Below are 24,684 nucleotides of genomic sequence, written 5' to 3' on the forward strand. Positions count from 1 at the left end.
AATTTTTTCCTCCAATCAGCTGATTCTACTTGGAAACCAGCCATTTTCTATATACAAAAAACAAGATTTTGAAAAGAATGTTTATTTACTAATAGTAAATAAGAAAAGTTTGTTTATGTCACATATACAATAAAATTGTTTTCTATTTTTAAGAAAATTTTTAGTGTGAAATTTTAAAAGAAGAAACACAAAAGGGTTAATTAACCCTAAATCAAGGAACAAAGTGACGTCTAGTGGTGTTGATAACTGTTTTCTGATCAATTTTTTTAGTATACGTGACTCTAGTCCGCAGACGACGTTGTTTCAACACATATATACACACAATTCTCTCTGCTGTCAAAAAGAAGATTTTCGTTTATTTTTGTTATATTATACACTGGACCACTATAGTTTAAAATTAAATCGAATTTGTATGTCTCGCGCTAAATTATAGAAACAAAACGTTTCTTTTTTAACATGATTAAACTATTTTCCTTGAAACAAGCAAAAAAGGATGGAGAATCGCCAAGAGGTGGAACACAGAAGAAAGCTTCTGCAGCCCAGCTGAGAATAATGAAAGGTTTTTAATTTTTCATTGTTTTTTTTTAAAAAGAAATGCATTTTTTTTGCTATTTATAAAACTAAATTTTCCTTTATGTTTTTTTTTGAAAAGAAATTTGTTTTTTTCCAATTAACCTATGTTTTGATTTCTCTTTATAGATGTAAATGAACTTAATTTACCAAAAACATGCCAATTAGATCATCCTGATCCGGATGACCTTCTTAGTTTTAAAATAACCATTTGTCCCGATGAGGTAAGAAATACTTTTTGTTAATTAATTACTTAATTGAAATTTTAATGTTTGCATTTTATTATTTTCAGGGATTTTATCGTGGTGGAAAATTTGTTTTTAGTTTTAAAGTTGGGCCTAATTATCCACATGAACCTCCAAAAGTCAAATGCGAAACGCAAGTTTATCATCCAAACATTGACCTTGAGGGGAATGTGTGCCTGAATATTTTAAGAGAAGACTGGAAACCAGTCCTTACTATCAATACGATTGTTTATGGACTACAGTATCTTTTCTTAGTAAGTTTGATTTTTTCAAAATTTATTAATTTTAATCTTTAAATTAGTTTTTAATTTCGTAATCTTTAAGCAAAAAAAAAAAAAAGAAAGCTAACTATTTATCATTTCACTTAAATAGGAACCAAATCCAGAGGATCCATTAAATAAAGATGCTGCTGAAGTTTTACAAAACAATCGTCGAGTATTCGAGCAAAATGTAGCGAAAGCCATGAAAGGTGGCTATATAGGTCAATATTATTTTGAACGATGTTTAAAGTGATACATCGCTCGTTTCATGGAGTGTGTGTAAAAAAAAAAATTCACAATCGCAATGGAGGTCTTGAAAAAAAAAATAAAAAAAAAATAAAAAATAAATAAGGAAAAATTTTCCGAGTACGAGTAATGGAGCACTTGGTGTAGGACGTTTTTTGCCGTATACCGTACGTTTTGCTTTTTATATACTCGCTAGTTTTCGAATATTCGACGAGACCTTCGATCTCTTTCTCTCTCTCTCTCTATTTCTCTCTTAAAAACCATCGAATATTTCACGCTTCTTTGGTCTATAAATCTAATCTAAAATAAACAAAAATAAAAAAAACAGGAATGATTAATTATAACAGAAAAACAAATTTTACTTGTACATAAATCGATTAAAATATGTTTCAAGTATAAAGACGGAAGTGAAAAATGAAAAACTTTAAACTCTTTAATTTGTGTTATTTGCTGCCATTCACCGTTCTTTTTCCTCCTATATTTTCAAAAAACACGTCTGTCGGGCACCTATTGATAATTGTACAAAGTCTGGATTTTAGATTTTTCAAAAAAAAAATTTTATTTCACTCTTATTTTAACTTTTTTCTCTTTTTTAAATTTAAAACAAATATTGTATTCTTGTCTAAAAAAAATTTTCTTTCAATTCTGTAAAAGTTTCAGATTAATAAATGTTCTTCACAAAAAAAAAAAAAAACAAAACTGACGTCTCCACGTCAATTGAAATAAAATTCTTCACACAATGGTGAATTTGCATAGTTAAAAAAAAATAAGGAGAAAAGTAAAAACTTTTTTTCAGTATTATAGTAAATCAGTGACGATTTTCTTAATTTTTTTGAACGAAATTTTAATATGCAAATCCTCCAATGAGGAAGTACAAATTGTAATTTAAAAAAAAAAAAATTCATCACTGCATTTATTTATATATAATAAATTTCTTTGAATCATGACTGAGTAATTAATAAGATTATCATTTAATCGTGTTTTTCAATTATCAAAAATAATTCACTTTTTTTTTGGTCATAATTCAAAGAAACAATTACTACTAATCTGTAATAATTTTCTAGTAATGTAAGAATATAATAAATACAGTCGAAAATCCCACTAAATTTTGTCTTTTTTTTTTTTTTTAATTTAGCCACCAAAAACTTAAATTTGTGAAAATTAATTTTCTCGTAAAACAAAAATATAAATTAATTCCTTTGTTTTAAAAAATAATGTTAAATTTAAAAAAAGAACAACTCTTTTAATATTAATCGCAGACACAAAATATTTATTTCACAAAAAAAAAACCTTACAGCCGAGAACACCTCTTTTTTGTACAGTTTTACAATTAAAGAAAAAACAGAGTGCATTTTAAATATTGTTCTTTCATTGAAAAATATTTAATTATATAAAATCTTGTCAAGTACTTCATTCATATACTTACATGTATATATATATATATATTTATTTATTTATAAAAAAATTGAATAACGTGTACAATAATTTTTTTTTTTTTTTTAATTTTCTCTTAATTATTGTATTGAAAAAATGAATCAGAATAAATAAATTTACAATTATGCATTGAAGAGAAAAAAAAGAAGTATTCAAAGCAAACACAAAATGCGAGAAATTCGTCTCAATGTAAACAAACTAAAAAAAACACATTTTATATGCTTTAAATATATATATATATAAAAAAAAAAATTTTTTAAGAAACATTTTAAGAATATAAAAATTCTTGATAACAAATATTTTTTGAAATATTTCTCTTTCTTTCTTTCTCTCTCTCTAATTTTTTTTTCTTATTCAGACGAATTTCTTTAAGGCGCAGTTGCTAAAAAACAGAACTTTTACAGTACTATTTTTTTTCACTTGTCTATCTAAAGTAATATTTAAATCCTTTGGGAGAAATAGGACGATGTTTTTTTTTTTTTGTTAATGATCTCTAGACGGCTTTTTATTTTCGTTAGTGTACAAAACGAGCTTTCAATCTCTTTTTTTTCACTTCCCAATTACCAAAAGTTAAAAAAAAAAATTTTTTAATTCGTAATTGGTAATTGCAAAATGAAATTTATTTAAATACAATAATTTTTTCTTTGCCGTTTAGCTCGTATTTTTGTCTTTTGAAAATGCCGGAAAAAAGTAGATAAATTAAATTGGACAGTACTTTCGTTTAAATTTTTTTTTTTTTTTTTTTTTTCCTCCTAAAATTATATATATATATATAAAAAATGTGTACATTTTTGCATAAAGAAAAGAAAATTTAATCGCCTCAAAAGCAAAAATTACAAAAAAGCGTATTTCATTCGATTGTGACGCTACTTTTTGAAAAAATAAAATGACACATTTTTTTTTCTTTTGTCTTATTATTTAAAATCTTTATACAACAAAGTGTAGCATCGCCTTGCGATTGTAAATTTGCGTGAATTGATTTTATTTTTTTTAGTTAATAAATTGATCACCTAATTAATTTATTTTATTTTTTTTTTTGTTGAGATTGTTATTGACGTATTTCAGAATAATTAAAAATTAATCCGACCGTCTTGGATAATGTACATTTAGTTTACAAAAAAATAGTAAATAGGAAGTGCTATATTGTCTTCCTAAATGATCGTATTAACAGTTCTTTTCTTTTTGTTTTGTCTCCTCATTAACTGTCTTAACGATGTAATTAACTTTTATAATTTTTTGTTTGTTTATTTACTTACTTAAGTCTTAAATAAAAAAAAAAAAAAACCTTATTAATTTTCTTTATCGACCTAATGGCGTCCCGCCAAAATTGAACGAGGTGGGCACAGTTTGAGAATGAAAGGCGTAACCTAGAAGAAAATAATTTTTTTTAAAAATAAAAACAAAAATAATATTAAGAAAAAAAAATGATTTACTAACCTCCACTCTGTTCAATTCGTTTGCTTTCTAACGCAGCTTTACGCTGATCGGCGAGGAGAATGATTTCTTGCAAGGTTTTTTGTTGTTCAGCTGTTAAATTACTGGTTAGCGCTCTATACCAATTGTGATCTGTTTTTTCAATATCTTAAAAAGAGAATTTAATTAGTTGAAAAATAAATTTTCAATTAATACTCACCTGGAATTGAAATTGTCAAAAAAAAAAGGCGTACTTACTTTGCATAATTTCTTTAAAAACGACATATTCATCCTGTTTTTTGTCGTCCGAATCTAAAGGTGTAATATAAGTCTCAAGAGCAGTCTCTTCGTTCGCTTCATATTCTGAATCTTCATCATCATCTTCGTCCGATTTATGATCACCAATTCCATCTTGAATAAATGAATTTACAGTGAATCCATGATGGGTTTGAACATTTTTTGTTACTTTTTCTTGAAGTTTTTCCAAGTATTCTTGACTACCGTCGTCAATTTCATCCTCGTCCGACGACAAGACTTCTAAATAAAAAAAAGGATAAACATTTAACAATAATTTACATAAAAAAATCTTAAATCTTATTAATATTTAAAAAAAAAAAATCACCTTCGTCAATGTCAGTTTCCTCATCATCATTTCCATCGTCATCGCCGTCGGCAACTTTTGCAGCATAGGCACGTTTCAGTCCGTCAAAAAGTAAAATTAACGATGGAATAATTTGATGAGAACATTCATTCACTGCTGCTGGTCTCGATGGACCCATACTTATTAAAGTGCAGAGACCAAAAACGCAAAGTTTCCTGTCATGTAACCTGTTGAGGGAAAAATATTAATAAATTATTATCAAAATAAAATTTAATTTCTTTTGCTTTTAAAGGAGAAATTTAATCTCACCCAAGAAAACAATCGGTGTCGAGTATCCATTGCTTTATGAAATGCGAAGCAATTGGTTCTGCCGATTGACCCAAAGTGCCTTGTAATCTATTCATTGCATCGAGACACAATGTTGGATTATAATACAATGCTGCAATTACTACTTGAAGGCACATTGTTCTTAGTTCGGAAGTTTTCACTTCACGCGTCAGACGTTCCAATACCAATTGAACAAGTGATGGTATGCACTGAAAAGAAAAATAATTTTCTAAATTGTAAAATTTTTCCATAAAAAAAATTCTATTTTCAATAAACAAATAAAAGGGATATTTTTAATTTTAAATTACAATTTACCTGATCTATTTGTCCTTTGCATTGTAAAATGATAACTTCCAATAATTTTGCAGCATGGCACTCGGGATCTTCACCAGCATCGCCCATCAATACCTAAAATCATTTTTTTAAATTAATAATATATTTATTAAAAAAGGCAAAAAATATTCTTACCGCTTTACACATATTAAACATGGCTAAAATATGATTTTCATTCGATAGGAATGCTGGTGTATCGACGGTAATATAATTGTGAAGCGCAGGCATCATATCGGTGAAATAATCGAAACCATCTTTTTGAAATAATTGATACATAAGTTCCAATACTTTCCACATGTCTTCGGAAATTGATTTTCCCGTGAGATCGTAAACCAACGATAAAGCCTCTTCATAAAATTCTACAAGACCCAGAAAACAATTTTAATTAAAAAAAATAAAATATTTTTTCTGTTAATGAAAATTAAAGAAAACGAACCCATAACACTTTGACCGAAAATATGAGCAATCACTTGTAGAACTGTAGGTTGCAATTGAGCCATTATTTGTGGTTGATCTTCCATCACTGACAAAAGTGTTTCTATTGTATTTAATAAACCCATTGCCGCAATGGCTTTCTCATCGCTACCCTCGTCCGTTTCCAAAACTTGACTAAATGTTGCAGCCTGGAGAATAAAATAAAAATAAATTAAATTAAAAATCAATTTTTAATATTAAAAAAAGAAAAATTACCAAATGTTGACAAATTTCCACAGCTATTGGCATTAATTGTTCTGGATATGTGCAAACAAGTTTTTGCATAACAGTCGCCAAATCATCATTTTCTGTTTCTCTAATAATATTCAATAATTCAAGTGTTATTTGTTTAATAAATGGCTCAAGAAATCGTTGTGCTTTCTCTTGGGCAATAAGCAACATCTGAAGAGCAATAGCGGCTTCAACTTTCACCGGAAGATCTTTATCCGTCAACAATGCATGAATTGTTAATCTCATCGCTTCAACTAAAATTAATTCTTCCTTAAACTTGATTTCAGAAAAGTAATGTAACACCCAACATGCCTGAAAAATTTAAATAATATTTTAAAAAATTCAAAATTCAAAAAATTTGCTAATTTTCTAAAATAATTAAATTTTGTTACCCTCGCTCTCATGTGACCATGTATACTATTAAATTCAGGGAAGACATACTGCATGAGCATCTTATCCATTTGATCCTTATAAATCTTTTTCCTCAGCAAAATATCAGCGAGGCTTCCCACCTAAAAATTTTATTTTAGAAAAATTCAAAAAAAAATTATGTTAAATATTTACCATGTGCAAAGCACCGTCCTTTTGTCGAGGATCAGCATTCGGACTGGTTAAGACTTCCATACAGAATTGCATTGTCTTTTGTAACATGTCTTTGCGCTTTTTACATGACGCGTGTAATAATGTTTGTGCAGCAGTCACAGGAGAAACAAAGTCCTCGAATATATCTAAAAATAAAAATTGTAAAATTAAACAATTTTTACTATTAACAAAATTATTTGTAATTTACGAACAATGTTCATTAATTTTTTTAAATAAAAATTTACCAAATTTAACTCTAATGTACTCGTAAGGATCCGTGTTCCATAATTCTTCGTCAGCCTCTGAATATGAAAGTATTGGAAACAAAACATCTCGAATAATTTCATACATATGAGGCTTTAAGAATTTCCACGAATGAGCATGGCAAACTCTGTCAAAAATAAATATTTAATTAATTTCTTTTTAAATACAAATTTAGTAATAGAAAAACAACTTACGCTTGATTAATATAATTTAGAGATTGCTGTACAACTCTTGGAGAAATGAAAACTTTTCTACGATATTGATCCAATATTTTGAGCAAAACTTCCAAAATTCCACCGCTAAATGTTTGCAAATACCATTCGGAGAAATCCTTATATTCCTTGATTACTTTTCCCGGACTGCCATATCTAAAATATTTTTAAATTATTTAAAATGATTCTATTTTTTTTGAAAATAAAATTCAGAAAAAAAAATATTACCAACCTTTCAAACATTCTTTGAAGAATGTGAAGTGCCCATTTTTTACATTTCCACCAGGGCAATTCAGATCGTTCATCGTCATCTAAATTAGGATCATTTGTTTCAGCGGGAACAGGTCTATCTGCAACTTGTCTCACTACGTCCATCCATTGAGAGAAAACTTCTTTCGATATAAGATCAAGAGGAAGAGTGTACTGTAAACAATTTTTTTTTACAATTTTTCAAAAATCTTTAAATTTTAAAAAGTTTCATTTACAATAATTTTTTTTTAAAAAATACCTGCGTTAAGGCGAAAAATATTTTGAGTATTTGTTTTTGTAAAAGGACAGACTGCTCGGATGCATCAGGTAGAAGTCGGATTATTAATTGATAAATCATGGGCAATAATAAATTCATAGCTTCATGAAGTGGTCCTCTATCTTCAGCTTTTTTGTACCTAACAAAATTTTAATAATTAATTTTTTTTTTCCAATAGTAATTAATTTTGTTTTTATAATATAGAGATTTAATTTAAAAACTCACTCGAAATTTTTAACAAGTTGATAGAGAGCAAGAAGAATACCGGGCCAACAGGAAGCATCTGGATTTTGTAAGTAAATCGTAATTTTGTCAATAATTTGCGTCCACCTTCCAGGGAAATCGTGCTTTACAATATTACTTATACACACTGCCAATTGTACCCTGCATTTAAATATTTCAATTTTTTTTATTTTTAAATATTTGACAATATATATTATTAAATAGAAAAATTAAAAAAAAAAATTACCTTATAAGTTCTGGTGCCATTACTACTGCATCGACAATCGCGTTACGAATCATGGCACGATCTTGTTCATGAATACTAAATTGTAAAGCAGCATTGTCAGTTTCTCGATCCACCCAGTTTGTCGTTATTAAATTTTTTAAATATATGACACCTAAAACAACAATTACAATTTTTTTTATAAAATATAAATAATTTTTAAATTATTATTTATTAAATAAATTAAATTAATAATTATTCAAAAATATTTTACAAATTAGTTTTTACTCTCACCTGCTTGTCTAACTGGCATGTCAACATCCGGCGAAATTACAACTTGCAAAAGAGTGGGAGCAAAACCAATAATTTTGTGAATCTGTAAAATCATTAATTTATGGATTATTATTATTATTAAATGACAAAAAAAATTGTTTTTAATACAATTAAATTTAAATAATATTAATTATCGCAAAAACTAATTAAAAACTAAATTTTATATTAATCAGAAAACGGAATTTTCTCGATTTCGCATGACATATTGAAAATGCAAAGGTCAAATTGAAAGTATTATCTGTAAATTTTGAAAACAATATGCTTGATTTACTCTAAAATATCTATATCGTGTTTCTAAATAAAGTGACAGAAAAAAAAATTCAAATTTTCTTTGCTTAACCTCATCTATATTACTATACAGAATTAGTAATCGCATTCTATGAATTCTTGCTCTAATTTTAGAAATTCAATCTCTTTAGTTTTTCGTAAATTGTATAGAAATTTTCAAAACTATCGCAAGTATACTATTAAATGGAATTGATGAAAACGTACATGTAAATAAATGATAAATTGACTCATAAAAAAAGTACATCACGATAAAATACAATTTAGACATTTATTTATACTTCTATTTAATTTATATGAAAAATAAATTATAAATCAACAATATTTCAAAAATGAAAATAAAAATTTCTAATTAATCGAAAAAATATACAATTTTCCATCAAAATAGTTTAAAAATCAGAAAAAAATCATTAATCATGAATTTTGATTAAACAATTAACAATTTAAAGCTGAAAATAAGAAATTTGCAAAAAAAAAAATAATTTCCTTTGACAATTCTCCTGTCATGAACTTTATAATTGAAATATTTAATCATAAAACAATTTTCACTTTTGATATTTTCAAAAGTGATGAAAACAATTTTTGATATTAAAATTGCTCTAGGATAACGGATCACGATATTATAACATTGTAGGTAAATCAGAGCTTCAGCCACATTTTTGCTTCTAAAAAAAATGTGAGCCCCTCATCAATGACTTTGAAATATGTCCAGACTTTCGAAAATCGTTGAAAAAATCAACAATATCGAATATAACCATAAAATATAATAAATACATAATGAAACATTGGAAATTAAAGAAACCACATGTGCCACAAGTTTTGGCGATAAGGTAACCGAGCACGTTTTTACGAGCGACGACAGCGAAACGTACCTGGTTGAGCTGTTCCTCCGCCTGCTTTTGTTGAGCGGGATCTATCGTTGCTCGCAATAATTCTGTTAATTTACGGGGATCCATTTTAGCGGCAATAATTTTCGTTGTAATAATAATTCTTACTTGTTAATTTTTTTAATCCCGTTTTCATCCGAGTAAAAAACGATTTCTACCCGGCGCATTCACCTTACTTGCCTGCCTGCCTGCCACTTACTGCTCCCTCGTCACGTGACGCATCAACATGAACATGGCGGCTATTCGATGCGATCGATGCGATAAACATATATAGCCATTAAATATTTTCAGTTATTCATTTCATTTATAATTTCAAAATAAAAAATACACACACGGTTTTATCATCATAAAATGAATGTTAAATAATTTTTTTTAAACAAATTTTTAGGAAAATATTTCAATTTTTTTTGAGTCAACAAACGCGGGATTAGAAATATTCCAAAATGTAATAATCTGATTGGTTATGACTGATATTACAAATGACGTCACGTGATCACGCGCCAGTAGAAAAAAAATTATAGAAAGATGAACCCGCCAAAATAGAAATTACAAATTTTATTTATTATAATTTATATAATAATTGTAAAATAAAAACAAAATTTTAAATTAATATTTTTATAATTTCAATTAAGAGATTGTTATTTGACAATTAATTCAAAAATTTATTTTGTATGTTGATTAAATTAAACTTAAAGGTTGGTTCACATTAAACACTGTGAACTAGACTTAAAGGAAGTGACGTAACGGATTTTAAATTCAAAATATTCGTTTATTCATAATTGACAACATAGAAAAATGTTCATTTCACATTTGGCAGTTGAGACATAAAGTTATAAAAATAAATATATAAATTAATACTGACGCTTTGTACTGAAATGACAGTAATTGTAATCAACACAATGGGAATTCCGCTACTTCTTCAAGTTTATATTTGAGAATTAAATCTTCTCCTCGATAAAGAAAATAACCTTTAAATGGAACACCTTTAAACATGTATGGGAACCATAAGGAATTATTTGGCCACATCTTTTGATAAGGTATGTCAGATAAATTAAACCATTTTGGCTTCATTTCTGAAAATAATAATTAATTCTACAAAAATATAAGTGATTATAAAATATGAAATTTCATTTATAGTTACAATTTTTATTAAATGAAAATTAATAATGACCAATGTTTGTTAAACAAAAATTAACAATTAATAATGATCAATTTTTATTGAATAAAAATTAAATTACCATCCGTATTAATAATATTTCCTTCGAAATCAAATGTATCAAAAACATGAACTTCCAAAAGAACTGGATCATTTTCAAATTCAAATTCAAGAATTCCAATTTTTCGTAAATCTTTAGCAATTAAACCACATTCCTCTTTTAATTCTCTGTAATTATAAAGTTTATTTATATTTACATTCATTTATAGTTGTTTTTTTTTTATATAGGATTTTTAAAATTACATTTGACATTTACAGGTTATATTGCTAAAATATTTTAATAATAATTACAAAAATTTTATTATTATATTATTAAATAATTGATAAAATTAAAATTAATTATAATTTACCGAAGAGCACATTCATGAATTGTCTCATTTGGTTCTAATTTACCACCAAAGCCATTCCATTTTCCAATACCGAATCCTCTTAATTTTAAACCTAATAAAATTTCGGTTTCTTTTCTCACCATCACCAATGAAAATACTTTATTAATACTCATAGTTGAATAAATTAATTAAAAAAGATTTAAAACACAAAAACAATTCGCAACTGTCGTCCCGCAACCGCGTGTTTTTCTATATTAGGCTGTATCCACAATAAGAATTTTCAGCGTTGTTCGCGAAAGGTACACGTAAGTTACGCGAATGTTTTGCGGAATTGACAACTACTGGAAAAAAAATTTCGCTTTGTTTTGATCGTGGATACATAACCTCCAAATTAATTTCGGTAACAATACCTGATTGAAAGAATGTCATTAATTCTAAAAAATATTTTCTTGAAATTTGTAATGAATAAATTTTACGGTGAATTAAAAATATGTATGCGTAAACATTGAACAATAAAAGTCAACTTTCAGGTAATGAAAATATAATAATAATAATAAATTAATAATATTAATATTTTTTATTATTATTATTATTATTTTATAATAATAATTAATTAATAATTAAAATAATAATAATAAACGATAATATAATATTATAAAGTTGTGTTTGTTATTCGATGCCTTTACCGAAATTAATTTGGAGATTATGTATCCACGTTCAAAACAAAGCTAAATTTTTTTTCCAGTAGTTGCGGCAATTCTTCAAAACATTCGCGTAACTTACGTGTACCTTTCGCGAACAACGCTGAAAATTCTTATTGTGGATACAGCCTTATAACTTAAAAGTTAGGTTAGGTTGGTTTGCGAAAATCAACATGGCAGGTTCGAAAATGCCAATAATAATAAATTGTGGAAAAACAATGTTTTCACATAGATTTGGTGCAATATTACAAAGTGTACAATTAAGAGGATCAATTAAATTTCGTGCTTTAAGTACAGAAAATACTAAAGCAGGTAAGTGGAACAAATTGTTAGATTAAAAATTTTTTTTTTTTTTGAGGTTATGTTAAAATGAAATTAACTTTATTTATTTAATAAAATATAACAATAAATGTGACATTCTTTCTTAATAATTGGTAAATAAATTTAATTAATTATTAATCAAAATAGTTTTCATCTTATTGGAAATAATTTGTTTGAAATGAAAAAATTTTTATAAAACAAAATGAATAGTATTTGTTAATAATATTTTTTTTTTTTATAATATTGTCATACTATTTATATTTATTTATTTATAATTATTATTAAAAATTCTATTGTTTTTCGGATAAAGAACGAGATCCGGCACCATTTTTTTTCAACAAAGAAGTACAAAAGCTGCTGAAATCAATGACAGGTCGAAATTATCAGAAAATATTTCGTCGTCGAAAAGATAGTAGTAAATCAGTTTCACCAGAATATAAATTTATGACTGACGATCAATTAAAAGAAGCAATGCAAAGTGCTGAGAGAAAAGCAGAAAAACTTTTACAAATGCCACCAGTTGTAAAAGAAAGAAAACCAATTGAGAAAATTCTTTCCAAAGATGTGGCATTACAAGGATATACAGATTCAAAACTTGTCATTACAGATATTACATTCGGTATTGAAAATCATGATAGATTAATTGCCGTCAGAGAACCAAATGGTACATTAAGATACGCCGATTGGGACGAGAGACACAGAATGAATCAAATTTATTTTCCAATGGACGGAAGAGATATTACAATGCCAAAAATGTTTGATAAAGAAAATCTTGAGGTAACAAAATTTAAAAAAAAATTAATAATTTTCCACTTATTTAGAATTAAAATGAAAAAATTTCTTTTTACAGGATTTATTTAATCGAAAAGAATATGTATTTATTTTGGATCGTGCCTGCATTCAAATGGAACCAGATGATCCAAAATATCAACAAGTCAATCAATTAACATACGAGTCTATTGATAAAAATGAAGATTGGGATCTATTAAAATCGACAAGACACTTTGGTCCAATGGTTTTTCATTTAACGTGGAATAAAAATATTGCAAATCTATTTCTTCATAATATACAACAGGAAAATATCAAGGACAATGTTTCATTGATAAATCTTTATCAAAAATTACATCCTGACATTAATTACAATAATCTCAAATATGAGGATAATGATTTGAAATATGTTGAAGATTTTGCAAAACAACAATTTTCTGAACATAAAATTATACCTGCATTACAAGCCCATAAGGAATTAGTAAAAGAACGTGAACAATTAGAAAAGAATATTAAAAAAGCACATGGACTTGAATAAAAGTAAAACTTTCGGAATGCAGAGAAAAATGTGTAATTATTATTATGTATTATTATTGTTATGACGAATAAATGGATTTTCTAAGAGGAATTCAATTTTCGTATTTGGGGAAAAAAAAGGTGAGAATTTTACTTTTTCAAGGTATTTTTTGTAGCCCCTTCTTTTTCATGAATGACCAAAAATGAAATTGGTTTTCACAAAACGATAAGATTGCCGGTACAATAAATTTTTCGACTCATTCAAGTCACAGTTCTTTTTCTTTTTTTGTCTTCTATATAGAAATTAGTTAATTAAATTGTGCAATATATATTTTCTTTATCTAATCATTATATAATAAAGTTAACGAATCAAGATTATTTAATCGCTATATTTTTTTTGATAAGAAAAAAATATTAATTAATCACAAATTGATTAATGTTTCTGCTTTCGAAATAAAAGTTAATTACGCTTTAAATTTTAAAACAATTATCACAATATTAACAAAAGAAAAAGAGAAAAAAAATTACAAAGTAAATATTAATAATTAAAACGAATTAAATTATTATTGATTTGCAGAATAAGTAGTTATGGTCGGTTTTGATCAGACCGTTGATTGGAAGCTTTGTATATAAATATTCGTGTAAGAATATATAATTAATTATTAATAAAAATAATTGATTATTATTTAAAAAAAACAATTATTAACTTTTAATTTTTTTTAGAATAGAATCAATTTAATTTTGTTTGCAGTATAAATCAAATACTCTCAATTTCAAAAATAATGAAAATATTTTTTAAATTAAATAAAAGTATTGAAAAAAAATTTGTCAATTGTAATTTTTTTTCTTTTTAATCATCTTTTAACTATATTGACAGATATGTCGTTTTAAAGTAGTTTTCATAAAATGCGAAGAAATTGTGTTTAAATGATAATATTATTTTCGAAGCAGAATAAGCATACTATTAAAAACGTTTCATCATTGAATAGAAAAATACTATTTTCAAAGAAATTATTATCGCTCGTACTTGACAAATTTTTATTATTATTATTTCTTTTTATTTTTATTATTAATATTATTTCTTTTTATTTTTATTATTAATATTATAATTATTATTATATTTTTTATTATTATTTTAATAATTGTTATTATTGGAATTAATTACTAAGAACGATAATCTTTAAATATGGCTCGTTTAATCAATTTCAGAGTGTATAAGATATATACCTTTTGATTAATTTAAATAAAAAATTGCTGAGAGTTTTCCGCTTTAACAGGACATTTAATATATGTATATAGAATCATTAATCAGTACAATGGTTACATAAATATGTGTATAAAAATACTTTTACGCTTCGCAAAATTCTATAGTGTGAATTTTAGTTTCATTGAGACGTCACAATGAAACCTTGTCAAGATTAATGAAGAGACACAAATTGATCATGCAAAATCACTATTGTCATAGCACTCTACGCGAATCAATCGTTTTTTTTAAGAATAGTTTTTTTTTTTCTAATCGATAAAAAAAAGAGCGGAAAAGTAAAAGAAATACGAGATATTTTTAGCCATTCATTTCATCTATTTTTTTTTTTAATTTTCTGTAAATATAACATACTTTTTTTTATAATAGCATAGCATATTCTTAAAATATTCCCATTTTGAAATTATAATTTGGAATATTTTTTTGAAATGTATGGAAATATTGCTTTGAAAAATTGTAGAGAAATATTCCATTGGAATATTATAAATATTTTTTTTTAAATTTAGTATAATTATTGTTGAATTTAATTAATTTTAATTGAACAATGAAAACTTGGAATTCATTTTTTGAAGCAGAAGAAAAAAAATTTCCCCATTTTCCACTTTATTTAATATGAAGACCAATTATCAACTCCAGTAAAACCTTGTCACGTTTAATGAACAGAGTTCAAACAGATCAAACCATATATAAAGTAAAAAGTCACTTTTTTATTTTTTTTATACAAATTATTCTGAAAATTAAATTTTGAAATACTTTTTACAATAGATCATTAAATTAATTTATAAAATAATGATAATAATTAAATTACTCAATTTTCAATTAAAATATTTTTTTTATATTTCTAATTTTTTAAATATAATTGTATTTAATATTATTCAAATAATTTTTTTTCTCATCACGTTTTTTTTTGACATTTCAAATAAATTTAAAAAAAAAATATTTTTTTTAATATTTACTTAATAAATTATATATCTTAAAAAAAATTGATGGAGTCTTTATACGAATAAAAATTTAGTCCCTAACGAGAACTAATTTTCTTTTGCTTACTTTTCAAGGAAAACAAACTTAACTTGTTTTTGCTTACTTTTCAAGTTACATATAGGAAAAATCGATGTCCCGTATACTCGCTTTGCTGTTTCTTTGCAAAATCAGTTGCTCAAGATTTTCTATCTGAAATAAGAAATACCAATAAAATAAAAAAAATTAATTCAACTAATAACAAATTTCCCCTCAGCGGTTATTGCAATGGGCTTTAAAAAGAAAGAAAAAATATTTTTGCAACGAAAAAAATATTTTTTTAAATAGTCGTTTTAAATAAAAATTTTCTTCATCATTAAAGTATTTTTTTTTAGGTATTTCAATATTTTACAAAATTCTACTATTTTCTTTATTAATCCTGAAATATAAAAAATTTCTACAATATTTCAAAGAATATTTTCTTACAATTTAAAAGAATACTTCATTAAAAATTTCTCTATTTAAGAATTGTAAATATTATAATATGGAATATTTTCTTTCAATTTTTTTTTTCTCTTAAAAAAAAAATGATTTCGAAATTAAATTTCTCGTCAAATGTCGGTTGAAATCAAAAACGAAGTTACAATAACAAATCATTAATAATTAATAATGATCGCATTATAATGGATATAAATGTGTATATCGATATATAGACAATGCAATTGTAGATACGACACAGTACAATGACATTTAACTTCAATGATTTTCCGTTGACGCGTGTTAAACGCGAAATTTTTATTTTTTTTCAAACGTGGAAGCAACAGTTGGTGGGGAAATAGGGAGAGAGAGAGAGAAAGAGAGCGAGAGATTTACTGAATATAAATCATATGTGCAAAGAAGACACAAAATGATGCTTACAAACCGACGGACATGCGTAAGATCCCACGATATAGTTTGTTGCAAGTTAACGTAGTCTCATTGAAACGACGTCCAGCGTCGGTCGCGCGCGTATTTTTCGACTCTCTTTGTTTTATCAACAAAAAAGAAAAACAATTATTAAAATAATAATAAAATAATAATAAAAAAAATAATTTTTAAATAAAAAAAAAATTAATATTGAAAAAAAACCTCCCTTAAATTTTAATTAAAACTATTTTTCAAAAAATTAATAATTTTTCGTTTATTTTAAAATATTTTATTTCCAATAAGAAATAGAAATTTAGAAGACAAGAATCAAGCAAGTGGTAATCAATTTAATTTTTTTTTAATTAATTATTAATTAATTAGTAATAAAAATAAAAAAATAAAAAAAAATTGAATAGTAAGAAATTTAGGGATAATAATCGTATACGAAATAATAATGATTAAAATTAATAATATAATTATAATTAATTATTTGTGCCGGTAAAAATAATAAAAATCGAGTCAAGATTATTTCGATTATAATTACTGCTATTATATTATATTAATTATTATTAAAATATAGGATTAGATTAGATTTTAGGGAAATCACACGAAAATATATTCCAAGTTTATTTCGATTATTATGAAGGCTAATGTGATAATTATCTGAAGGTAAAAACATGATTCGTAACAAATTTGTATTGTATATATTGTAGTTATATATCTTGATGAATGTGCACTTTTAACGCAAATGATATATTAATTCCCAATTATTTATTTAGAAATTTTTTTTTTTTTTTAATTAAATCTAAAAAACGTACCAAAATAAAATTTATTTTTTTTGAAAAAATTGTTATAAAATAAAAATTGCATTTCTATTTTTCTTTTATAAGACAAGGAATTTTTTTTTCTTCTAGTGCGCATTATGATGAATTATCAGCGAATAAAAACATTTACAAACAATCGACAAAGAAATTTTTATCATTAAAAATTTTCAATCTAATTTCCTGTGAAGAAAAAAAAAAAAATAATTTCCATTATTCTAAAAATATAATTCGTAATAATAATTTGTCAATAAATGGCATTTTTTTCACTATCAATGCGGAATCGAGGTGCAAATAAAACAGTTTATAAATCCAGTGACAAGTGATAAATTTTATTTCCGTTTTTGGAATATGGAACACGAGAATTTCGAGTAAACAAGAAAATTGGACAGTCACTTATACGATTCTCTAGCATTTTTTGAAATAAAAATGGTAAGTTGTTTACAATAAAATATTAACTAGTTAGAAAATAAAAATTTGTTATACTTTTATTTAAAAAAATAAAAAAATAATTTGTTAAAGTTTAAAAAATTATTGTTATTATTATTAAATGGTTTTTTTTTAATTCAAAAGTGTGGTTTTTCTAGTGTACTTTAATATCCCATGATGTTAATTAAAAACGCCTAATTAAAATTTACTTCAATGGCTTTTGCCGGGAGATATAAAAAAGTGCAATTTTTAATAGAAAGTACTTGAATTATTATTCCCATTGAAAAATTGCTTTTTGTATTTTTAAAAATAAAAAAAAAAAAACAGAAAAAAATATTTCATAGATAAATTCAATTTTAAATTTAGAATTTTGAAAAACAAATTCTAAAAATAAAAAATAAATAAAAAACGATTAAAAATTAATTTTTATTATATAAAATTTTTCGAGACACAATTTTCTATTTTTAGAAAAAAACTTTTATCAATGGTAATTTTTTTTTTTTTATTCTATTCTGTATAGGAAATGAAATGCAGAAAATTTTTTCACACCTTTTTTTTTTTGGGGCGGTAAAAATATTCTCGCGCACTAATAAAGTTTCTTTAGTCGCACAAATTTTTCGCGCCCCAAAAAAATTGAATAAATTTCACACTTTTTGTTTCATTCTGACAATACGAAATTTTCCAGAACGTCATTCAAATAATTTTTATATTCAAAAAAAAAATTCTTTTTGCTATTAAATTATATTTGCAAAAAAAAAAAAATCCATCTCTCTTTTTGAGTGAAAATTTTTTTTCAATAAATCATAATAGCTTGCGCGGTATTAAAAAAAATAAACCCCTAAATTTCCTAATATTAGTCAAATATTTTCATAAAACAGAAAAGAAATCTTATAAACCACAAAAAATATACATGTGATATATACTTTGCATTCGTGATTACATTATGTATGCAGAAAGTATAAAAATCTTTTTCCGCCATCGTAGACAAGCGGAAAAAAAAGAGGGCAAGAAATAATGTTCTTTTTCTTTTTTAATGTTTAAAAAAAATTTTTTTTTTTTTTTTTTTAAATAGAACTATGAGGAAAATTTTAAATATTTTTTTTTTATTTTGTATTGTATCAATCGTCAAAGTAGCGCCACACACGTGTACCTATATATCTAATATAATTTTTGCACAACTCTCTTACCTTATGGATTCTATAAATAAAGTTTAAGGTTACATTTATAAATGTTTCGTGATAATTTCACATGCGGACGGGGATAAATGTTTTTGCAAAATGTTGACAGATTTTTCATATATAAATAAAAAAAAAAGAAAAAAAAATTATCACTAAAAAAAAATATATAATTTTTGGAAAAAAATTTTTTTTTTAATCTTTGAATAATATTTAAATAAATAAATAAAAACAAACCCAAAAAAAAGTTTTTCTAAAGAAATTTTTCTAAAAGGAATTTAATCGGTCACATATCTAAACGAGTTATTATTCAATTTATATCAATTTATTAAAAGATCATTCCGTTCATTAATTTCCATTAAAGAAGTCCCAATAAAAAAAAAAAAGAAAAAGAAATCAATAAATTACATTGATTAAATCTCGTGTCAAATGTTACACGTGATAGCGTATATCATATATTATGGAATCTTATCAAAATACTAAAAAAGAGACCGCTCATTGATATAGTATCGTTAATTTAATTGTATTGAGCATTTTTTTTTAAATGGAAAAAGTGTCAATTAAATTCTTAACTTCTTTGAAAATCAAGTATAGCCGGAAAACAATTTCTTTTGTTTTTGAGGAAAAAACATTAATTTGCAAATTATTGTAAAAATTTAATTTTTAATTTTTATTTTTTTTATTATTTTTATTATTTTTATTATTTTATTATTATTTCTATTTATTTTATTTCCTTTACATTAATGAACAAATTTATTTTCGAATACCTTTTCTACTAAAAAAAAAATTATTTGGTATTATTCGGATTTTAAAATAATGTGAAAAAAAACACAGTCAATGACAATTGAGTTTTTAATAAAATTGATTATTTTATATCTTATCAATATTGATATATAAAATTTTTTATACACTTAACAATAAGATTATGTGGAAATTCTTATAGAAAATTCCCGAAAAAAAAAAATAAATAATGATGCAATTCAATTATTTCCCCGTATAATAATAAAAGAACAAATAAAAATGACAAATTTTTCACATGTGGAAGAACACAATATCAAATATGTCAAGGTGTGTTTATTACTATTCCAATACCAGAGATAGGATTACGATTTTAATCTGCAGATTGGTGTTAATATTTTAAATATATACATAAAGACACACAGACAACAAGTTCCTGCATTCTATACACATTATTATCCCTATTCTCTTATAATATCGAGTCATAATCTATTTTATTTTATAATCGGGGAAATTTTACAATTATTCGCATAAAATAATATAATATTTTTTTATCTATGGTTAAATTTTTAACAAAAAAATGATAATAAATTAATAATTTTTAAATAAATTATTAAATTAATTATTGAATTAATAATTTTTAAATAAATTATTAAATTAATTATTGAATTAATAATTTTTAAATATTAATTAGAAATAATTTTTAAATTTAAATTTGCCAATAAAAATGTTTAATTAATTTTATCATTAATAAAAAATGTTGAAGGAAATAAATAATCTCAACGATTGCAGTATGATAAATTTAATAAAAAAAAAAAAAAAAATAACAAAAAATAAATAAATAATAAAATAAAAAATAAATTTATTTTTTAAAAATTGTAATTGATATTAAATTTATCTAATAAATTTTCATTTTAACTATTTTGTGAATGAATTTAATAAAATATATTTTATTCCAGAAAAATTGAGAAAAATTTTTACAATTTAATTAAATTGACTATTATTAATTTTTTTTTTTTTGCAAGAAATTAGCGAAATTAAATTTAATTAAAAAAGAAAAAAAAATATTACTATTATATTTTAACATCAAAGTATGTGTGTATTTGTCAAATTGAAAAATAATTTTCGAAAACAAACCTTGGGGGGGTTTTATATATATAAAAAGTTTTGCTGTGGCGTAATGGATTCTTTATCGCTCTTCAACTTCCCATAAAATTGGATTGTTTCGCACCAGTATATATACGCGGCCTTTTAAAGAATCATTAGTTGATTAGCTTTTATAAGCAGCTCTTCTCGTTTTTTTTTCTAATTTTTTTTTTTTTTTTTTTTTTTTTCCGAAAACCCCTTTTTATCAATTAGGTATTATGAAAACAAAATAAAGACAGGTTCAGGGTACAAAGTGCTATTATAATAATTATTGTTTGTCAGGTTTTGAGTCACGGGGATTAAGTTTCAACGAGACACAGAGTCAAGGATATAATAATTTAATCGCTTTTCCTCTAAACTAGACAAAGGGCATGAAATAAATTGTTACAATCACTCACAAAAAAAAATATTTCATCAATTAATCAATCAATCAATCAACTAAGTAATTAAATAATTAATTAAAATTTCGGATCATTTCTAATTGGAAAAAATTGTATATACTTATATTAAAGATAATAATATAATATAATAATAATTAATAAAATAATAATAATAATAATAATAATAATAATAATAATAATTATTATTATTATTATTATATTACAAATTATTTTTATTATTAATATTATTATTTTTATTATTATTAATCATTATTATTATTTTATATTTTTATTATACTTTTATAATAAAAAAAAGTTAGTTTAGTTATAAAAAAAAATTAATATTTTGTGCCTTTATTAATTAAAAAAATTTAACAAATTTAAATCAATCAAAAAATTATTAAATCGGTCAATAATATTGACAAGTGTTGAAACTCGAAGTCATCAAAATGATTTCAAGTTGAAAGTAGTGAATGCAAGTACTAGTCAGACATGCGTGAATATAAAGTCTCTCTGTGAGTAGTAAAAGTCATTCAGTAGTAAATGTCCCTGTGTCGTCAGACTCAAATTTTTATCCTTGCTGAGAAATTTATTATCTCATAATTAAATAAATCAAAAAATAATAAAAAAAAATGGTAAATAAAATTTATTTAATACTACACTGAAAAAAAAATTTATTTGATTCAAATAATCGATTAACTATTATTAAATAAATTTTATTTGGAATAATAATTTTTGTATTTGAAACAAATATCATTTAATTGACTCAATAATTATTTGATACAAATAAATATTTATTTGATAATAGTAAAGTAACCGCACAGAAAATTAAAAGGCATTAAAATAAGCTTATTATTTTAATCCAATTTTGCTTATTTTAATACCAAAATGGATTGAAATAAGCAAAATTGGATTAAAATAATAAGTGTTGCAGCTTATTTTAATTTTTAATTTTCTGTGCGATTATTATTTGAATCAAATAATTTTTCTTCAGTGTAATTAAAATTAAAAAAAAAATTTTTTTTAATTTTTAAAAAATTAGAATAGTATATCTAAATAGTAAATTTTGAATAGGAAAATTACCTCATGTGGAAGGATTTCAAAAAAAAACCGGAAATGACTAATTCCGGAGAATTTCCGGAAAACTTACAAACTAGAATTTCCGGAAATCCTTCCACATGGATTGAAAATTAATTTGAATTGATCGACTTTTCACTAATTCAGATTTACTCCAAAAAAAAGGAGGAAATTTTCGAATATTCATTCTGTAATAATATTAAAAAAAAGGGAATTAGAGTTTATATATTCAAAAAAAAGGGGAATTTTGTGTATAATTTTATAAACCGTCCATTTAATTCTATGGCACGTTAAGCTTCTGACTCAACATTAGACGTAATTGTCTTCTGTCCTATATATATATATGTATAGAAAAGAAAATCTTGCTAGAAGAGTTTTCATGTCCCATGAAGCATTCAAGCATACCAAACTGCACAATCATGCTACTGAGAAATTCAAACTCTATATAATATAATATAGATAGCTTTATAAACTTTAAAGTTCCCAAGAAAAAGATATAGAATTACATCACAAATTGTGATAACTTCGAGAGAAAATTGCTATATTACAATTTTTTTTTTTATTATTATACAAATAAAATAATTCCAATGGAAAATATATGGAAATAATTTTTATAATTTTTAATGGAAAAAAAATTTTAAACAAAAAATAAAAAAAATTAAATAAATAATAATTTTTCCTAAAAATTGGAAAAATTTTAATTATTTTCTAAAAAATAAATAATAATAAAAAATAATTTTGGCAAAATAAAAGAAAATTAATATTTAATAAAAATTTTGGTATTAATAAAAATTAATAATAAAATTGGAAAATATGTAAATAACTTTTTATAATTTTTAATGGAAAAAAAAATTTTAAACAAAAAATAAAAATTAAATAAAGAATAATTTTCCTGAAAATTGGAAAAATTTTAATTACACTGAAAAAAAAATTTATTTGATTCAAATACTCGATTACTTGACTATTATCAAATAAATATTTATTTGTATCAAATAGTTATTATTTGAGTCAATTAAATGGTATTTGTTTCAAATACAAAAATTATTGGTTCAAATACAATTTATTTAATTCAAATAAAAATTATTTGGTTCAAATACAATTTATTTAATTCAAATAAAAATTATTTGATTCAAATAAATATTTATTTGATAATACTCAAGTAATTAAGTATTTGAATCAAATAAAATTTTTTTTCAGTGTATTATCTACAAAATAAATAATAATAAATAATAATTTTGGCAAAATAAAATAAAATTAATATTTAATACAAAATTTAATATTAATAAAAATTAATAACAAAATTGAGATAATATCAATATATAATAATAATAATAATAATAATAATAATAATAATAATAATAATAATAATAATAATAATAATATAATAATAATAAAATAAATAATATAATTAATTAATTAAGAAAATTAATATAATAAAATAAAAAAATATATAAATGAATAAAATTAATATAATACAAAATATATGAATTGATGATATATAATATATACTGCTTTTGAATATAAAAAATTAATAAGAGGAAATTATGCGCGCAGGATGTGAAATTCCCAAATGTAACGTTATACAAATGTTTGCTTAACATTTAACTAACCTTGAAATTTGATGAACCTCTGTGAAAAGTTGAATATTATATTCAAGTAAATTAATACGCAAAGATAAATTTTAAATTTATTGATATTTTCTCAATTTTTTTATTAATAATAGTAATATAATTTTTTTTTCGAGAAAAAGAGATAAAAGTTGAAACTAGATAAAAAAGCGAGGAGAAAAATGTTTGAAACTTAAATATAAAAAAAAAAAACATCAAAATAGTTTATATAATAATCAAATATTCAATAAAATGTGAAATCCTTGGGTAAATAAAATGCAATGAAAAGATCTTCTATATAAATCAAGAAAAGAACAACAATATGCTTTTGCGTGCTTTAAGATTGAATTTTGGGATATTGCAGAAAACTTTATTATATACACCCTAAGGGTTGAAAGAGAGTTTTTTTTTTTTTTTTTTTTTTTTTTGCCCAGACCAACGTAATACAATTTTTATTTTTCTTCTTCCCCGCGAGGCCTTATTAATAATTTAGTCAATAAAGAGCAGAAAATATGTTAGACACGCCCATAAAATACAAAAAAAGACAAAAAGTTTTATAAATTTAATCTTGCAAATGGAATGCAAAAAAATAATAATATAATTTTCTAAAAATATTCTTACTAAATAAAATATTTGAATCATTAAAAATTTTCTTACTAAATAAAATA

At 23.7% G+C, this 24,684-nt stretch overlaps 5 protein-coding genes across 9 annotated transcripts in view; 3 read left to right on the forward strand and 2 right to left on the reverse strand.

The window, feature by feature from the left end:
- The first annotated feature begins 262 nt into the window (after positions 1-262).
- LOC127282055 (NEDD8-conjugating enzyme Ubc12) lies at positions 263-1,753 on the forward strand. Its single transcript, XM_051306127.1, has 4 exons — positions 263-559; positions 700-794; positions 863-1,069; positions 1,188-1,753. Exons 1-4 carry the CDS (start codon positions 457-459, stop codon positions 1,326-1,328), a joined length of 546 nt encoding a protein of 181 aa, XP_051162084.1. The 5' UTR covers positions 263-456; the 3' UTR covers positions 1,329-1,753.
- Positions 1,754-2,562: 809 nt separating this feature from the next.
- Positions 2,563-9,884, reverse strand: LOC127282054 (importin-7). Its single transcript, XM_051306126.1, has 19 exons — positions 9,654-9,884; positions 8,458-8,539; positions 8,188-8,338; positions 7,944-8,102; positions 7,701-7,857; positions 7,425-7,615; positions 7,175-7,348; positions 6,962-7,107; positions 6,699-6,862; positions 6,527-6,646; positions 6,120-6,446; positions 5,866-6,052; positions 5,565-5,788; positions 5,412-5,504; positions 5,079-5,305; positions 4,791-4,996; positions 4,427-4,705; positions 4,193-4,336; positions 2,563-4,122 (listed from the first exon to the last, which is right to left on the reverse strand). Exons 1-19 carry the CDS (start codon positions 9,735-9,737, stop codon positions 4,055-4,057), a joined length of 3,183 nt encoding a protein of 1,060 aa, XP_051162083.1. The 5' UTR covers positions 9,738-9,884; the 3' UTR covers positions 2,563-4,054.
- A 532-nt stretch (positions 9,885-10,416) lies between these two features.
- LOC127281744 (oxidized purine nucleoside triphosphate hydrolase-like) lies at positions 10,417-11,487 on the reverse strand. Its single transcript, XM_051305618.1, has 3 exons — positions 11,235-11,487; positions 10,907-11,052; positions 10,417-10,741 (listed from the first exon to the last, which is right to left on the reverse strand). Exons 1-3 carry the CDS (start codon positions 11,384-11,386, stop codon positions 10,560-10,562), a joined length of 480 nt encoding a protein of 159 aa, XP_051161575.1. The 5' UTR covers positions 11,387-11,487; the 3' UTR covers positions 10,417-10,559.
- LOC127281740 (secretin receptor-like) overlaps positions 10,557-24,684 on the forward strand; it is a 41,506-nt gene continuing 27,378 nt past the window's right edge. For 3 of the 5 annotated variants that reach the window (XR_007843082.1, XM_051305610.1, XM_051305611.1), the window contains exon 1: positions 10,557-10,705. Coding sequence is in view for 4 of the 5 variants with exons in the window: in XM_051305610.1 (XP_051161567.1) it covers positions 10,664-10,705 (42 nt within the window). In the remaining variant the exon portion in view is untranslated. Of the gene's footprint in view, positions 10,706-16,852; positions 16,982-17,167; positions 17,313-17,557; positions 17,897-24,684 lie in introns of those variants that run through there. The other 2 variants (XM_051305614.1, XM_051305613.1) reach the window with 2 other exon arrangements.
- On the forward strand, positions 12,050-13,631 carry LOC127281742 (28S ribosomal protein S22, mitochondrial). The gene is made up of 3 exons (XM_051305616.1): positions 12,050-12,226; positions 12,546-13,012; positions 13,086-13,631. The coding sequence occupies exons 1-3, from the start codon at positions 12,088-12,090 to the stop codon at positions 13,539-13,541; spliced, it is 1,062 nt and encodes a 353-aa protein (XP_051161573.1). The 5' UTR covers positions 12,050-12,087; the 3' UTR covers positions 13,542-13,631.

Source organism: Leptopilina boulardi, unplaced genomic scaffold (assembly GCF_019393585.1).
Source record: "Leptopilina boulardi isolate dan_hultmark-lab unplaced genomic scaffold, ZJU_Lbou_2.1 LbouV2_278, whole genome shotgun sequence".
NCBI lineage: Eukaryota > Metazoa > Arthropoda > Insecta > Hymenoptera > Figitidae > Leptopilina > Leptopilina boulardi.

Bases quoted from the DNA above. Each gene is read 5' to 3' on its own strand.
- LOC127282055 (XM_051306127.1), top strand. From the start codon at position 457: ATGATTAAACTATTTTCCTTGAAACAAGCAAAAAAGGATGGAGAATCG. The intron at 795-862 runs GTAAGAAATACT...TATTATTTTCAG, and splicing joins TAACCATTTGTCCCGATGAG to GGATTTTATCGTGGTGGAAA. The intron at 1,070-1,187 runs GTAAGTTTGATT...TCACTTAAATAG, and splicing joins GACTACAGTATCTTTTCTTA to GAACCAAATCCAGAGGATCC.
- LOC127282054 (XM_051306126.1), bottom strand. From the start codon at position 9,737: ATGGATCCCCGTAAATTAACAGAATTATTGCGAGCAACGATAGATCCC. The intron at 7,349-7,424 runs GTTGGTAATATT...AAAATATTTTAG, and splicing joins CTTCAAAGAATGTTTGAAAG to ATATGGCAGTCCGGGAAAAG. The intron at 6,863-6,961 runs GTAAATTTTTAT...TTTTATTTTTAG, and splicing joins GTACATTAGAGTTAAATTTG to ATATATTCGAGGACTTTGTT.
- LOC127281744 (XM_051305618.1), bottom strand. From the start codon at position 11,386: ATGAGTATTAATAAAGTATTTTCATTGGTGATGGTGAGAAAAGAAACC. The intron at 11,053-11,234 runs GTAAATTATAAT...TTATAATTACAG, and splicing joins ATTCATGAATGTGCTCTTCG to AGAATTAAAAGAGGAATGTG. The intron at 10,742-10,906 runs GTAATTTAATTT...TATTATTTTCAG, and splicing joins AAATATTATTAATACGGATG to AAATGAAGCCAAAATGGTTT.
- LOC127281742 (XM_051305616.1), top strand. From the start codon at position 12,088: ATGGCAGGTTCGAAAATGCCAATAATAATAAATTGTGGAAAAACAATG. The intron at 12,227-12,545 runs GTAAGTGGAACA...TTTCGGATAAAG, and splicing joins TACAGAAAATACTAAAGCAG to AACGAGATCCGGCACCATTT. The intron at 13,013-13,085 runs GTAACAAAATTT...TTCTTTTTACAG, and splicing joins TTGATAAAGAAAATCTTGAG to GATTTATTTAATCGAAAAGA.